This window comes from Carettochelys insculpta, chromosome 2, assembly GCF_033958435.1.
Source record: "Carettochelys insculpta isolate YL-2023 chromosome 2, ASM3395843v1, whole genome shotgun sequence".
Taxonomy (NCBI): domain Eukaryota; kingdom Metazoa; phylum Chordata; order Testudines; family Carettochelyidae; genus Carettochelys; species Carettochelys insculpta.
In genome coordinates this window covers 246,888,027-246,903,851 of record NC_134138.1, presented here as the reverse complement: position 1 = coordinate 246,903,851, position 15,825 = coordinate 246,888,027, and the positions used below count along the sequence as shown (strand labels likewise).

Sequence of the window (15,825 nt, the reverse complement as noted above, 5' to 3'; positions counted from 1 at the left end):
ACTATTGACTTCAGTTCAGTGATGCTACCATGTCACCTAAGAATTTGGCCCATGATGTAGCGTTAATATTAAGTTGGCTCAACTCCCAGTGAAGGTAGAAATGGATATACTCCATCAAGAGCTGTCCCATCTTGAAGTTGAATCATCATCATGGACCAGATTCTTGGCTGGAGTAAACTGGCACAGCTCCATTGAACTCAGAGGTGTCACGCCAATTTACACCACTGTCACTCAGGAGAATGTTTTGGCATTAAGATGACATTATTCCAGACACACCAAACATCTCACATGCAACAATTTAGCAGGAATCTGAAAAGTACTATAGACTACTATGTAATTGATGTGTGTAAATGTAGGCTCAAACCAAAAAAGCCAGGTAGGTTAAGAGAAAAATACAGCATATCTTTTTTGACTCTAATCTGAACACCACTTTCCAAGAAAACTTAAATAAATGAAATATCATACCTCATCGAGTACTTCCAAGGTTGCTAAATCATCTACTGCCTCCTGGTCTGAGGCTAGAGACTTATTGTAATCTCCTTTCTTAGTATGAATACGCTCAAATCTACAAAAGAAGAGACATATGCTTTCCGGGTGTAAGAAAATATTCTTTGCATCTTCAAACTGTGGATACATAGAGGGCAACTCCCTAAAGATGTACAAACATTTTGGTGTATTGAATTCAAATAGACAAATGATCACTATAGCAGCACAGAATATAACTTTCTAACTTAGCACCACCAAGGTTCAGTAATTAAAAATAAACTCTTTGCTCCTGCAACTGATAAAATGTGGAAAGACCGCTGGACCAGCATGGAACATCACAGTGCTCAGAATGTCTAATAGTCCATTTGTCAGCCATCAGTAGCGGGACTGGAGTGATGCTGTCAAAAAAAAAGGTAATAAACTTATAATACCTATAGTAGCTGTATCCTGGCAGCCACCTGGAAAAAAGAAAAAGTACCCAAATCAGTACAAATCTGGGATCATACGATTGAATGGTATGGTAAGAATGACCACAGACAGAACCTCTAGAATGAAGTATTTTTTTAAAAAAATTGGTGACTTGAAATTATTTACTGTTTAGATTATGACAGTGTCCAAAGGTACTGATTGGCAGAGAGCCCACACTGAGTGAAGTGCTGTTTAAACACTGATGTACCATACACAGTCCCTTTCCCAAAAATGAGTGCAGTCTAAAGAGATTTTTCTTGGACCATATGGCAAAAGTTTGTACTAAGGACAAATATTTCAAAATTGCTGTCTCTTACAAGCATAACTAAACTGTTAACTTAATAATCATAAGAGGTTATTTTTATTTTTAAATAAAATGGAAGTCTAAAAACCAATGCAGAAATAATGAAGAAAAGCCATAAATGAATGGATCACATACACTATGGAAATGGCACACTAAGGAACCTAGAATAGAATATACACAAAAACCAATGAGTGGGTCAATAAAGGATGCAAGGATCATGATTCAGATTGGGTATATGTGTCACAAGACAGCAGGGAAGATCAAAGAATGGAAATTCAGGGGCGTTACAGCAGAGGATTATAGATTGAACTGAGTTGAAATGCTGTCTAAGAGGGCAGCGGCAGCAGCAGCAGCAGAGGGCCATGGATTGGATCAGATCCCCTGATCTCTCGCTTTCATATATCAGGGTGAAAGACAGAACACAAATTGATTCTGGATGCTTCAGATGTGAAGTGGAGATAAAATTGAGACTGTCTTGTGTAACCTTGAGTCAGTAATGACAACAATTCCAGAGAAGCCACAGTAGAGCCTTTCATTCACTCTCATGTTGAGGTGCACCTCACAAAACTGGATCTTACCAAAGATGGAGGAGTGGCGTGTGTCTGTGCCTATGAGACAGGTGGGACGTCAGGCACCCAGGTAGCAATGATGCCATTAAAGAGGAATCCCAAAACCTGGTAGAAGCTTGGAGAAGATTGTTGGGAGTGGAGGGTAGGTAAACAAATGGTATCATGCAGGGTCTGTGCAACTTCCTAGACCCAGGATTGATGTCTGTGCGTTTTGCTATAAACCAAAGCCGGGGGGAGCAGGTTCTGAGAAATCTTTTCACAAAGCTTAGTTAGAAGCATTTGGGCAACCTGAGCTCTTAAGATGAACAGGCTTCAAACCAAACTCTTAACATGCCTAAGGCAGACAGAACTGATACATCCAGGAACCCATCTCTAGCATAGTATCTGGCAGCGTGCACTAGTGCTTGAAAATAGAAGCTTGTAAATCCCCAGAGATGGTGCTTTATACAATCTCTCAAGGCAATTCAACATTCAAGTCTCAAACTCACTTTGCATGTGTGTATACATTTCATTTAGCATTACACTGAAGTTCAATTGAGCATAATGACTATTTTCTGAGGATGAGTGCATGAGCAGCCCTGGTGCTGGAACAAAGGCTTGTGGGGAGGCAAGGAGCTTTTCCACCTTGTGCAGGAGCCACCCGTAAGTACAGAATTTGCATGCTCTCAAGCACAAGGAAAAATCGTTGCATACTTAACTGGAACATACAGAGTCCTCCATGCGTCGAGCCAGGCTGCACTATTAAAAGCACAGCCCTGTGGAGAAGTCACTGCTCTACAGGGTAACTCCAGGAAGCACAATGAGCATTCATGATACTCCTCTGGAGGGTGGTAAAAGCCCAAACTGTGACATTCAGAACTCTGTGGGCCACCATGAAACTGTTAATAGTCAGTCACAGCGGCATGGGAAAGCGATAAGCTTCTTGAGTCCTCTGCAACTGTTCTGATGGTTTCACCAGAGCAGGACACAAAACAGCCCCATATCTTTTAGCTGCATTTAAAACATTCTGATGCTGAAAACATGTAGGAATAATAGCGTGCAGCACCCAGATGCTATATATTATAAAATGAGATATAATCTCAAGATATGATTACAAGTTTCACAGAATGGATATTTTCTGCTATAGATTTTCCTTCTCAGTGATTCTTGCACTTGTCATATGTGTTCTCCAATGATAATATTATGAAGAGAGTTTTGGTTTTATGGGCCATGTCATATTGAATAGGATGTGAAAATTTTAAAAATTAATTGTAATGCTCATCATTCTAATATCTTTTGATATTTGACTTTGTTTCTGGACTATCTGCAGGAGGTTATTGCATCCAGGGTTAAAATTTGTAGTTAATAACAGTAACAACCACAATAATAATAATAATAATAATAAAGGTCTTATTAAATATTCTGTTTTTCACTACATTTGTGTTTATATACCTCCATGATTATTAACAGATTCAAAAACAGAAAGTGCTTTAATAGGCAAACTATACTTTGCTGTAAATAAATCAGGATATTTGAAGCAATGTACTTTGAGCAGTGACATGAAGGTCATTTGTGCTTTAGAATACATATCTGACATCACTGTGGCTTTGATGAAGACTGCAAATGTACACAAAGAAAATATGCAGCAACCGATAGTATTTTATTAAACTATATGTTCTATTCTTTTCATTTCCTGAGGAGCACCCAACGCAAAACCTTACGACAAATCATATTTTCAATTTCTGGTGTAACTATTACTTACTGCCTATTGCCAGGTTTTAAAATAAATCTTACTGAATACCAAGGAGCACTCTATACCCCAGATTTGTTTTCAGCACCATATTTCATTCATCCAATGAGGATACCAGATGCATTGCTGTAGGAGGCAGGAAAAAAAAAAAGGCACAAGTGCTACTCCTCACCCCACAACATTTTTATCTGACCTCCCTTTTGGAAAATTGGTCTTTTATCCTTGCCACTCAAATGGGTGGTTAATTTATATAAAAAAGGGAAGAGAGAAATTGACAGGTTCCCAGTTGAGTTTGTTTGGCTGATATCCTGAGTATTGCATAATTTGTTAAACCAAACTATTCTGTTCATATAACAGAGAGACCTGTTTGAAGAACGCAAAATATTTTCTTGCTTTGCTGTCAGAGGGCACAAACATTCCTCAAGGACAGTTATACAGCTTCACTTCCTCAAAATCTTAAAAAAAAAACAAAACAAAAAACAAAAAAGGCAGCCACATCATTGCTGAATTTTTGTTATCATCACGCACATGGGCACAGGAACCTAATTATTCTAGCTCACAATGCTCAGTGCAGAGCAGTTATTTGTTGTTGGCATTAAATCCCACACCAATGTTCAACACCCAATGTGAAGGCCAGAAATATCAATGCAGTATAGAGAAGAAAAGGAGTCAAGGCAGCATTGCTTCTCTTCTTGTCTGTACCTGGTCTTTAAGATTGAATGAAAACCAAATGAGGCCACAGGAGGCTTTTTTTTTTATTGTCAGAATGTGTTAAAGTGACTTTTGATGGTTCCAAGAATAGTGTAAAAACAGTGTGATTCATTATACCCTATCGAACCTCACCACCATTTGTGAGAGAGTAACGCATACACTAAAATACCAGAGTTTGTGTGGAACACTCAAAAGCCAAGTAGAAAGGTTTAAAGGATTAGAAAATGTCTGGCATTACAATAAAGGTATGAAGAAGACATTAAAACAGTAAAACTACATTTTCCCCAAAGGCATTCACACTCGTAGGCCTCTGAGAAACTAACCAATTTTTGCTACAGGTTGAACTTCTCCAATCCAGAACTCTCTCGTCTGGCAACATCCACAATTCAGCATCATTTTAGTTAGCTGGATGACCACTTATCATGGGTGTGGCCAAGTTTCCTATTGTCTCATAAAGTTTGTTTGCAGCCACCAGTCCTGGCTCTCAGTATTCTGTGCTGTTATTTGGCTGTAGTTTACCCCTAAATGTCTGCTAAGAGCCCAGGTAGCAGTGAAAGTGTTAGTAATGTACTAGACAATATTGACCTTCTGTGGTCTGCAAAATTCTCTCATTCAGCACCGGTCATGTCCTGAGGGTGCTGGCCTACAGAGGTTCAACCTGTAAAAACAAAATTTACTAAAAGGCAGCAAAACACTGGAAGCTGTTCATTAATAGTCACCACCAGATCTTCTGTTTTTCTGACTATTAACATAGGGCCCACATAATGCAAATGGAAAAAGACCACCATGTAGGCACTATTAAGTCACACGTCTCCTAATTTCCAAACCTACTCTGAGACACAGCACAACAGATGGCGAGCCAGGCTTTTACATCCATTATTCTCAGGAACTTGATCATGCTTTGTATGCACAGCCCCATGTAAGGACTGGTGCTAGAAAGCTCCAGAGCTTGTGGTGCAAGCAGTGAGTGAGACCCAGGTGGAAGGAGGGGTGGTGATGGGGGTGGAGGAGTGAGCTGAGTGGATTCTTCCCAGACCTCCTCGACATGAAGGAAAAACCATCTCTTTTCTACCCTCCTTCAGGGGACGCACTATTTTCTCTCTCAGTGCCCTGGGCCTCTTCCACAGCTGGGGTATAAGGAGAGGGGATCTCAGTCCTGCCTTCTAAAGAGAAATGTGTGTCCTTGGAGTGCCTGGAGGGACTCTAATGATGACCATGCAGTGATGGGTGGGGACGGTAAGTGTCTCCTTGAACTTTCCTAAAATCAACACAAAAGTCAATCATACCCTGCAAGAAACCTGAAGTAGCCAGTTTGGTAGCCTAGAGAGGCTGTAAAGCCATCCTGAATAACACAAAACAAACATCGAGAATCTGGCCCTGTGTGGCTTGGACACACAGACTTTGCATCAACAGCACAGCTGCCTTCACAGTGAAAGGCAACATTATGCAGGAAGAGAGTGCTGAAACCCACCTATTCATTGCAGAGCTGCAAGCCCACTATCCCAGTGACCCGTAACAAACTTCAGTAGTCTCCTATATTTCAAAGAGAGATTCAACAGAAGAGATCCCACATCACTGCACTTACTGTGAGCCTGCTTGCCTGAGCAGTCCTTTTCATTTATTTCATAAAACAGGCCCAACAGGTGCTTCATGGGACACGTACAAACACATATTGAGGGAACAAATACACTATCCAAGGTTGATTAAAGCCAAACTCTTACAGTGCCTGAATGCTCCACCTTTGCGAAAGGATAAAGCATACAGCTATATCTTCTATGAAAGGCTCCCCCTGCATTAGACTCACAGCCCAATTTTTAATGCATTTCTCCTCACAACACTCCAGTGAGGCAGATAAATATCATTTCCCCTGGGGAAATGAGGCTCAGGGAGCTCAAGTGACTTTGGAAGGGAATGCATTCTGTGGCATGGCAAGGAATTGAATCTGAGCCTTTCAAGTGTCAAGCTAGCTCCTGAACCACTTGGTCAGCCTTCATCCCCAAACAAACATGGGACTTGTTCAGCCAACCAGGGGAGTGAACAACAAGGTTAAGGGTCTTCCACTGAAGACACCCACATTCTAGGTCACCAAAAGTCAAATGTAGGGGTTGTTAGTTGTTGTAGCTCAGCTGATCTCAACTGCCACAATGATATGAAGAGAGAAAGAAAGTCTCTGAGTGCCCAGGAAGCAAAATCACACAGTACAAGGCTCTGCATTAAATCTATACTAGAAGTCAGCTGGACAGCAGAGCAGACTTTGGAGGACAGCTGTAATGTCCTCTGCAGCTACCACTGCTGAATGAATGGGAAGCCACATTCTGTACTAGCTGAAGCTTCTAAAAGGTCTTGAAGAGCTGCTCTTTATCAGTTCATCATCGGATTTCAGTGCAATCCCACTGTGTTCCGTGTGAATTTTGATTTTGACATAAAAAATAGGAGCAACAATGATGGGCCCAAGCCTGCTTTCTTGCATATCCAAAATGCCCAGGGAAGTCATTACGAAGATCAGGAAAGGCTCCAGTCAAAGCATAAATGACGACACTGGCTTTGCTGCGAATTCTGGGGGTGAAGGCAGCCACTGATAGGCCACTAAGTATACATAATTCTGAAGTGAGTTGCTATTTCCAGAAATTGCTTTCTGTACTAATCGTCACACATTTCTGAAGAGATTATAATGGTAAATGTGAAAGCAGAGAAGATTAAGACAGCTGACCAGCCAAAGATAAAAGCATTATACGCATGACTGTCAGACATAAATGCTGCAGTCTGAAGGCCATCTCAAAGACAGCACCTTCCGGTTCAGAGTACAGCTACTGCCTCTGAAAGACACATTTTCCATGACATACACATTTTTCTCATTTAGCCTTTCAGCAGGGTTCTTTCAGAACAGCCACTGTGTACACCTTAAAGTGGTGGTTTCTAATATATTATGTTAGATTTCATTTTTCACTCCTTGAATATAACTGTAGGACTGTAACTATCTAAATTAAAGTGTGGGTGAGTAATTAAAATCATCGCAAAATTCCTTATGGTTATATCCTGATCTGCTGCATCAAATCAGTACACTCCACATCCCAACTCACTGCCGTGCTTCCTTGGATTGCGTTAGAGCCAACTGCACCAGCAAAGAATTTTAATAACATTTATTGCACCTGACAGGACATGTTCATGACAAAGACAAAGTCTTTGAACTTGCTGAAGACCAAGGCCTTCATCCTGCAATCTAGTCCACCCATAGGGAACCCCGCTCCTGGCATTGTGTGTGGGAGCACAGTCCATCTGCTGCATGGAACTAGTCTGCAAGGCTCGGGGTTCAAATATGCAACATTATCTACTTAAAACAAAGGGAAAAAGACTAAAATAAGACAGCCTCTCATTCCTTTTCATACTACAGTTTATGGACTTCATTTACTGATTTGATGTTTTTCACCTTTTTGAGATTTATAAGGGGTACAAATTAAAAGGATGGCACTGTGCTAATGGGGCGACTGACAAACTTCACAAATCTCCTTTACGAGGTTCCCATGCTTGTGACTGTGTATGTGTAGGTGTGTATTCATGTGCACTCCCTGATAAATTCATATGTTGGTGGAGCCACATGATAAATAACTGTTGTGATGAATATTATTAGTGTGCGCAGTTGACTGCCTAATCTGCTCTGTGCCGTCAAATCAGTCACCCTATGGGTCACACTAACACTCCACACTCTTGACTGTCAAATAGTTTCAAACACGCTGCCATTTAAAACATCAACCTGCTAGAGAAATGTTTAATTGCTCGAACAGATCCAGGTGCAAAAAAGACTGGATTTCAGGATCTGGCTTTATGAGAACACCATGAGGCATGTGGCGTTATTCACCGTGCCCTTGCAGTGTGCTCCTTTTGAAGTCTTCACCTTTGTTTAACAGACAATGCAATAGACCGCAAAGTTATGTGAGGGTTGCGATCCTGCGCACCCTAGCATAACTCAAATTTCATGCACGTCGGAGGGTGGGGATGGGGAGAGCTGGGAACCAGGCAACGGCCTGACTCCTGGCTCCCCTGGTCTCGCGGGAGCTGGGAAACTGACAAGTGCATCAGTGCTGGTCAGTTTGCTGGCTCCCAGAGTGACGGGGAGCTGGGAATCAGCCCGCAGCCTGGCTCCCACCACGCCTGGCCTTGCAGAAGCCGGGACACTGACCAGCGCACTAGCACTGGTCAGTTTCCTGGCTCCCACCAGTGGTGGGGAGCCAGGCATGGCTTCTCCCTGGCTTCCCCCACCTGGGGAGAAGCTGGGCGGGTAGACTGTTGTGGCAGCACATCTTCTCCCAGCTGGGGGAAGCCAGGGAGGAGTTGTGCCGCTGCAGCTGTCCACCCAGCTGAGGGAAGCTGGGGAGAAATCATGGTGGCATGGCTGTCTGTCCGCCCGGCTTTCCCAGAAACTTCTGTTGACAGATCGCTGTAGTGTAGACACAGCCATATGCTAAGGCAGTGAAGAGGTTAACACTGGCACAAACTGTAGAATTAAAAAAAGGTCTTCACACTCTTTCAACAGGACAATAAGATAATAAATGCTGCCCTATGTTACTACCTTTATTTACAGTTTAAGCATTCTAATTTCTTCTACTTACATACTTGAAATGAGTATCTTTTATTATTACAGTTCAAATTATCAAAAAGTAATCACTGATTTTCTTGCATGTAGAGTGATAATAGCATATATTAAAATAAGGATTTCAATAAATCTAATTGAAAGCTAATCTATGATAATTTGTAGACTCGTACAGGAAGGCAATCCTCTAGCAAATGTTACCCATGAAAGCACAAAGTGGTAAACCGGAGCTGAAGTAATAATAACTACAATAAGTGCTGAATTAGACTCATGCTTGCAGACATACATCTTGTTCATGAACTTGACTTGCCTCAGTTTAGTTTAAATTGGCTGAAAAATGGTTTAGTTAAATTTGTGTAAAACCCACAGTAATATTCACTATGGTTGCAACCTGATTTATATTGTTTAAATCCCTAGACCAAAATAATGGTACTTGCAGACAAATGTTAAGCTAAGTAAATTTAAAATCACCCTTTTATTAAACAAGATCAATTGTGTGTGTAGACCAAATCATAAAGAGCTGAAAAAAAATACTGTGTCCTGTTCTGTACAAAAATTTGTATTTGACCAGCTGCAAAAGCATAGGCGCTTCCTTGCCCATCAATACAGTTCCTCGTGGGCTGGTTCACAAAAAGAGACAAGCTAAATCTGCCTGAAAATGCTCCAATGGACTATCCTGTCATTGTGTCATATGACTACTGTACCTCAGAGCAAGATGGGGTAGGCAAAGACATTTTCTTCATGTCAGCAGACTAGAGAAGAAGAAGGGTCTTATAAAGTGTCACTGTGCGGATTTCTAAAATAATTATTTGTTACTTAAAAGAATTATTTGCTACTAATTCCAGAATTAAAAAAATGAACAATATATTTTTTCTTATAAAGTCAGTAACTTCTAGTGAGTCACGAATGATGGATAAAATTTTCAAAAGCACGTAAATGGCTACGTAATCTAAGTATCATTGAAAGTTAATGGGACTTTAGGGGTGCGTCTACACTAGGAACTAACTTTAAAGTTAGGCACTACTTCAAAGTAGCCTGCAGAGTCACTATACATATTTTCCCCTGCTTCTAAGTTTACTTTCAAGTAAGGGAGCCCAACTTCAAAGTCCTTACTCCATTCCCGGAAATGGAGAAGTGCCCTACTTCGGTTCAAAGTAGGGTGTGTGTAGATGCTCAACTTTGAAGTGCGTTACTTTGAACTTATACTTCAAAGTGAGCAACTTCTAACTTATTTTTGTAGTGTAGATACAGTCTGGGAATTTTGAAAATTTAAATATCATTAAATATTTTATGCTGGGTTTTGTAAATTAATACATTCTTTAAAATTAGCTCCCTCTCAGGTAGGGTCTTTTCCTTCAATTGTAATGGTAAATACTGACGCTGAATTAATTTATTTCAATCTCAAATCTCTCTGGGATATGAGAGTAAATGGCAGATCTATGGCATTCAGATTGCATCAATCTGGCATATAGTTGAAATGTGAACCAGCTGAAGGTTTGCTTTCTTTGGTGTGTTGAGACAGGTCCCCTGCGGGTGTTTACACAGCTTTTGTGTTGACAGAATCTGTTGACAGCAGCATTCTGCCTCAAAGCTTTGAGGCAGAACACTGCTGGCAAAAGTGCTGTGTTTTGTCGAGATACTGTCGACAAATCCCATTTTGTGTGTGTATGCTCCATGAGTTTTGTTGACAAAACCGGGGTTTTGATGGCAAAACTTACTAGTGTAACCATAGCCTATTAGTCTAAGAACACTTAAAAGATTGCAAATGCTTTAGTAAAATATTTTTCATCATCATCATCAAAAGATAAATGCCAAAACAAAAAATTCTCCAAGATGTGAAGACTGCAATATATATTAATTTTGTGTAAATATAAATAGCAGGAAATAAGGCCAATTTTAATAAAATTTCTCTGTGCAGCTCAAATGGGTAAAATGTAACATTGTCAATTGATTATGTCAAAAAAGTCTTTTAGATTCCATGTTCCATTAAAAAAATCTATTATCCCTTACCTCGAAGCACAAGAGGAAAGCAAGCGAAATACATCAATACCGATCGTATAGTGCATTTCACATCCAGCACATTACTTTGGTGAAAATTGTTCAAAAAATTGCAACATTGAGCCAAACCAGCTTCAAAATTTTATATGAAAGTGATAAAATCTTAGTGTTTAATGACGCAGAATTTATATTGCTAAATGCTACTAGAAGAAAGAAAATACCCAGCCTAGTAAGACAAAAAAGAACATTTTTAGCAATTAAATACTGCCTTTATTTGCAAGTTAAAACCTGATTTTGTCATCCTTAATCATTTTGAATAGCACCTCACTGCAAAAGTAACCCCATTAATTACAGTGTTAGTACTCAGTGTGAAAGGGAGTAGGACTACACTGTAAGAAAGGGGTGAAGAGGTGTTTGTAGCATGAGTAGACATACCTAAGTTAGCTTTGCAGTAACTAGCTGGCTACCAATCTCATACAAAACCAGGGACTTTACTGCAAACTGCAAAAATCTGCCAGGGACCATGAGTAATTGTTCATGCTGCTAGCCCATGCTACAACCTGTGTTGCCACTACTTCACTGATAGCACTACACGAGCTAGCTAGATTAAACCTACCTCACATATGACAACCTGTCCTGTAATGGTAGCTTCCTCCACGACCGCAGTGCAGAAAATACTGGTCTGCTACAGAATTAGATCCCTAATATTAATAATTATTAATTAATTAATAATTAGACCCCTAAGTGATTTTAAATAGTGAAAATTTCAATGGCCTTCAAATTACTCTTTTACTCTGTGCAGGAAAGGAAATAATTTGGGTACCTTGCCTTCTCAGTGACTCCCATTTGTTGGTACACATCAATAAATTCCATAAGTTGCTTCTGTAATGCTTTCTCCTTCCCCTCAATTTGTTTAATGAAGTCATGCTGCAAGAGATCAGATACTGTTGGGCGCTTCTCATAATCTTTAGTCAAGCACCTGCATAGGCAGAAAAAGCAGGGGAGCATTCACGGAGCTCTACACTGTTCAGCAATAAAGCACAATTTTGAATTCATTCACGCCTAAGCCACATACCCACTGCAGTGTTGTATTAAAGTATGAGCATCTTAATCACATTCGCCATAAACAAACATACAGAAGCTCTGATAGAATTTGGGATCAAAAGATATTAAGTCACTGTATTTTAAAAGGCAAAACATCATGCAGCTTAAAGAAACTGCTAAAAATAAAGAAAAACATTGAAATGGTACTTCTAATGTCATTGTTGTATCTCAATAGAATACTTAAATGGACACTAGGTATGTAAACTGGAAATGTGTGAGCTAGTTACCTCGAGTTAAAAAAAATCATCTTCAGGGACATTTGGATTCTGACTGTGAGCTTAAACAAACCCCTAGAGTTGACTTGAATGCCCAAATACAAATGAAGCATATACTGTTGGGTGCTTATACTTGAATATTGGATTCTCCCTACATTACAACTACAATTCAAACTAGCAGATTCCAAGGGAAAGAATATACCATTCTCTTCACTGCTTTCTTTGCAAAGCTTTCAAAACTGACCTCAGATGCAACAGAACCAGTGTGGTTCCCCTAGGTAGGGGTGGGAAGAATTTGTGAAGCCACACAGCCCAATTATATCTGTATGCAGCAAAGCTGGGAGATACGGACAGTTGGAAAAGAAATAGAATTTGTGTCAATTGATCTGTTGTTATGTAGTCACCAGCCTCTGACCACTACAAAGAAAGGACACCAAGTTAGAGGGGTTACTCTCTGCTCAACAGAGCTATCTGGACACACCCCTATGGAAGCCTGTCAAAGGTGACAGGGTTTGGCCCTGAATGGATTCTTTTTCAAGGTCCCTAAAACTCTGATGAATATTTTACTTTAAAATTATTATGGCTCAACTCAGAAATCTCGAAACCATATTTAAAACAGTTATTAAAGGTAAGAGGCACATACTTTTCACCTCTAAATCCCAGGTTCAAAATCCTGGCTCCACTGACTTCAACACTCCTGACTTCAGTGGAGCCAGGATTTCATCTCAGGCCTTCTGAAGATGGAAACTCTTAATTCATCCCTCTATAATGACTGTGTGAAATAAGTTTGTGCTCTGAGTCCAGTTACTTCAGGATATACCCCAAACCACCACCACAGTTTGCACCTATATTGCGGAGTTGGTGGGGAGGAGAAGCTTAAAATAAACTCATAAATTATTACTTAGTGAACATCAAGTACATCAACTACAAAGTCATAAGCAGCTGGTGAAAGTTGGTGAAGTTCTGTTGACATCATCTGAGCTGTGTAAGTCTGCACCTCATAATCCTTTATTTTTTAATTATTTGTATATTTTACAGAAATTTGCTTATTAAATGTGCTTAATAAAAGTGCATTTATATGGTGTAACAATGTGATTACTTAAGAGGCTACAAAAGCCCCTAATAGGAGTTCCTTACTAGACACCTACATAAGTTCAGATCTTGCTCCATGAGAACTGGGCAGGAAATGTTTTTCCCACTCTGTGAAAATTTTTAAGATATAAAAAAATTTACAAATAAAAAGACGAATTTATACAAAGCATGCTTACTTTAATAAATAATGTGAGGGAACAAGGGAGACATATAGTTGTAGTGACAGATTTCCAGAGTACAAACTACATTTACGTGCACATCTTATTTGGTTAAAGGGGTCTCAATTAATAGTCTCAATCATTACTCACTTGTTAATAAAGTCATTGAATTCAGATGACCACAGCTCCGGTTGGCGTAATGTTGGAGGTGGATTTCTGTAAGGGTCAGTATTACGATAAGTTAATATGTACACAATTACCAAAAACAGCATGAGAAGGCAGGTTGAGTAATGACTTTTAGGAGGACCATTGAAAAAAATATTGATTTCCACTGCTTAAAGGAGCATTGTGTAAGCAATACAATGTTCACTAACCTTCTGCTTTACGTAAGCATCAAGAACAGCTACCAAATATAACCAAGAGTTCCTCCCATTTTTCAAGCATGTCAATAAAAGCAAATGAACCTACAGGCCTATTATTCACTATTTGTATACAGTGACAGGATCTTCTTTCTTTCAAAGCACGAGGTAACTGATTTTTTTCTTTTAAATCAGGAGTTCTATCTTAAATTTCACAAAAAGTGTCAGAGGTTCATTGCTTTTACCTGCCCATGACCAAAGCATCAAAATTAATGAACACTCTTGTTATCTATTTTGTGATTCACAAAGGCCCCAAATGACAGCAGAAGGATTACGGTCAGACCTGGTGTAAACGGATACTATTCTCTTATCATCAATGAAATTGCATCTGCTTATTATTGAAGAATTTGGTGCAGCATGTTTTTAATTTGTCTTTTTTTTTTTTACATAAAGTGAACACTTACTACTTCATATATACAATGATGCAAAAAGAAATCACGTAAAAAGGAGGCTATTTTTCAAAACTCCGCTACATCCACTAGGCAATGCTGCCTCTCCTTCAGTAAGATAAATTTGTAGGGTTCATAAATCAAAGGGCAAATCTGGTAAGCTTTGCTAACCCTAGCAATTGTTCTTGTCTCTCAGGAGCAGAGTTTCAAATCTGCACATTTGTAATGGCTACGCAAAGAAACAAGCGCCAACTCCCATTCAACTAAGGTGAGGGACAACTTTTTTCTCCTCATACTCCTGGCTCAAGGTATTTCTCCATCTCAATGTAACAAAAATAGAGTTTGAAGTGGGCTTGTATTTTCCAGTCACTCAAGAAGGCCGTTTCTACACAGGCCACTTGCTTCAGAAGTGGCATGCTAATGCACAGAGCGAAAGATGCTAATGAGGCGTGGATGCAAATTCCCCACACCTCATTAGCATAACGTCACGTGATTTGGAGTCTGGAAGACCGTTCTTCCAGACTCCAAAACGCCATGTAGAAGCGTTCCATGTATTAGCATGCCACTTCCAAAGGAAGTGACCTGTGTAGAAGCGGCTGAAGAGGGGAGAGGGTGCATGGTGTCTTTGGATATTTGAGATACAAGCTCTTCAGAAGACTGTGTGAGCACAAAGCACTGCAGGTGCTTCAGACTTAAAACTCAAAGAAAACACTTCCACAAGGAGTACTGACTGCCTGCAATGCATGTGGCTAGCAGTGTTGCAACAGGTAGTATTTGGGCTTGGGGGAGGGTGTGAAAATGTATGTTTGTGACCAGGGGAACATTTTTACATTGTAGGGAGGGTTGATGGAACCTCACAAGACATCTGAGAAGAAAAGACAGACAAGTGTTGTTAGGGTCTGTTTGTAGGAATCAGTCAGGATATTCCAAGCTCAGATGATTATTTGTAGCAGCACATGTAGGACTTGACTGAATCCTGCACCCTTCAGCCTAGGACAGCAGAACTATGCCAGCAGATTAAACACACGCTGAAGTCTGTTAAAGGTGGACAAAGTGCTCATAACCAGCCCTTCACTGCTGGAGACTTATACATGCCTGAGGCAGAGTGCGGGGCTGATGTGGGACAGCATGCTTTTGCACTCCTCCCTGGGCAGAATTAATCCTTAATATTCAGATTTTTAGACATAAAGGTACCCATATCTGGAAGGAGGGAGTTTGAAAAAGTGGTGGGAATTAGGCCAATACTATGGCAATAAGAGTCGGAGGACATTACCTTGGTATTTTGAAAAGTGCTCTCATAGGATGCAAGTCAGCAAGAGGGGGATCTCCATCTCCTAGCTCTATGGCAGTGATACCCAGTGACCATGCATCACATCTGGCATCATAGGAGCTATCCAGCTGCTGCTCACATGCTATTACCTGTTAGAGGAATACAGTTTTGGCACTCATATTGTTTATTTATGAAAACTTTTGTCAGTATGTCAACTGAAAAGCACAGCAATCTGAACAGCCATATGGTGAGAAACATTTACTGGGACAGATAAACTAGAAATCTGCTGAACAGCACACATTTAAATGACATCTAGCATATCCAA

At 40.1% G+C, this 15,825-nt stretch overlaps 1 protein-coding gene across 1 annotated transcript in view; it reads right to left on the bottom strand.

The window, feature by feature from the left end:
* MYO3A (myosin IIIA) overlaps positions 1–15,825 on the bottom strand; it is a 175,920-nt gene that overhangs the window by 101,952 nt on the left and 58,143 nt on the right. The window contains exons 6-10 of the mRNA XM_074986283.1: positions 15,504–15,649; positions 13,573–13,638; positions 11,677–11,832; positions 918–944; positions 466–565 (exon numbers count right to left, since the gene is read on the bottom strand). Of these exons, the coding sequence (XP_074842384.1) occupies positions 466–565; positions 918–944; positions 11,677–11,832; positions 13,573–13,638; positions 15,504–15,649 (495 nt within the window). The remainder of the gene's footprint in view (positions 1–465; positions 566–917; positions 945–11,676; positions 11,833–13,572; positions 13,639–15,503; positions 15,650–15,825) is intronic.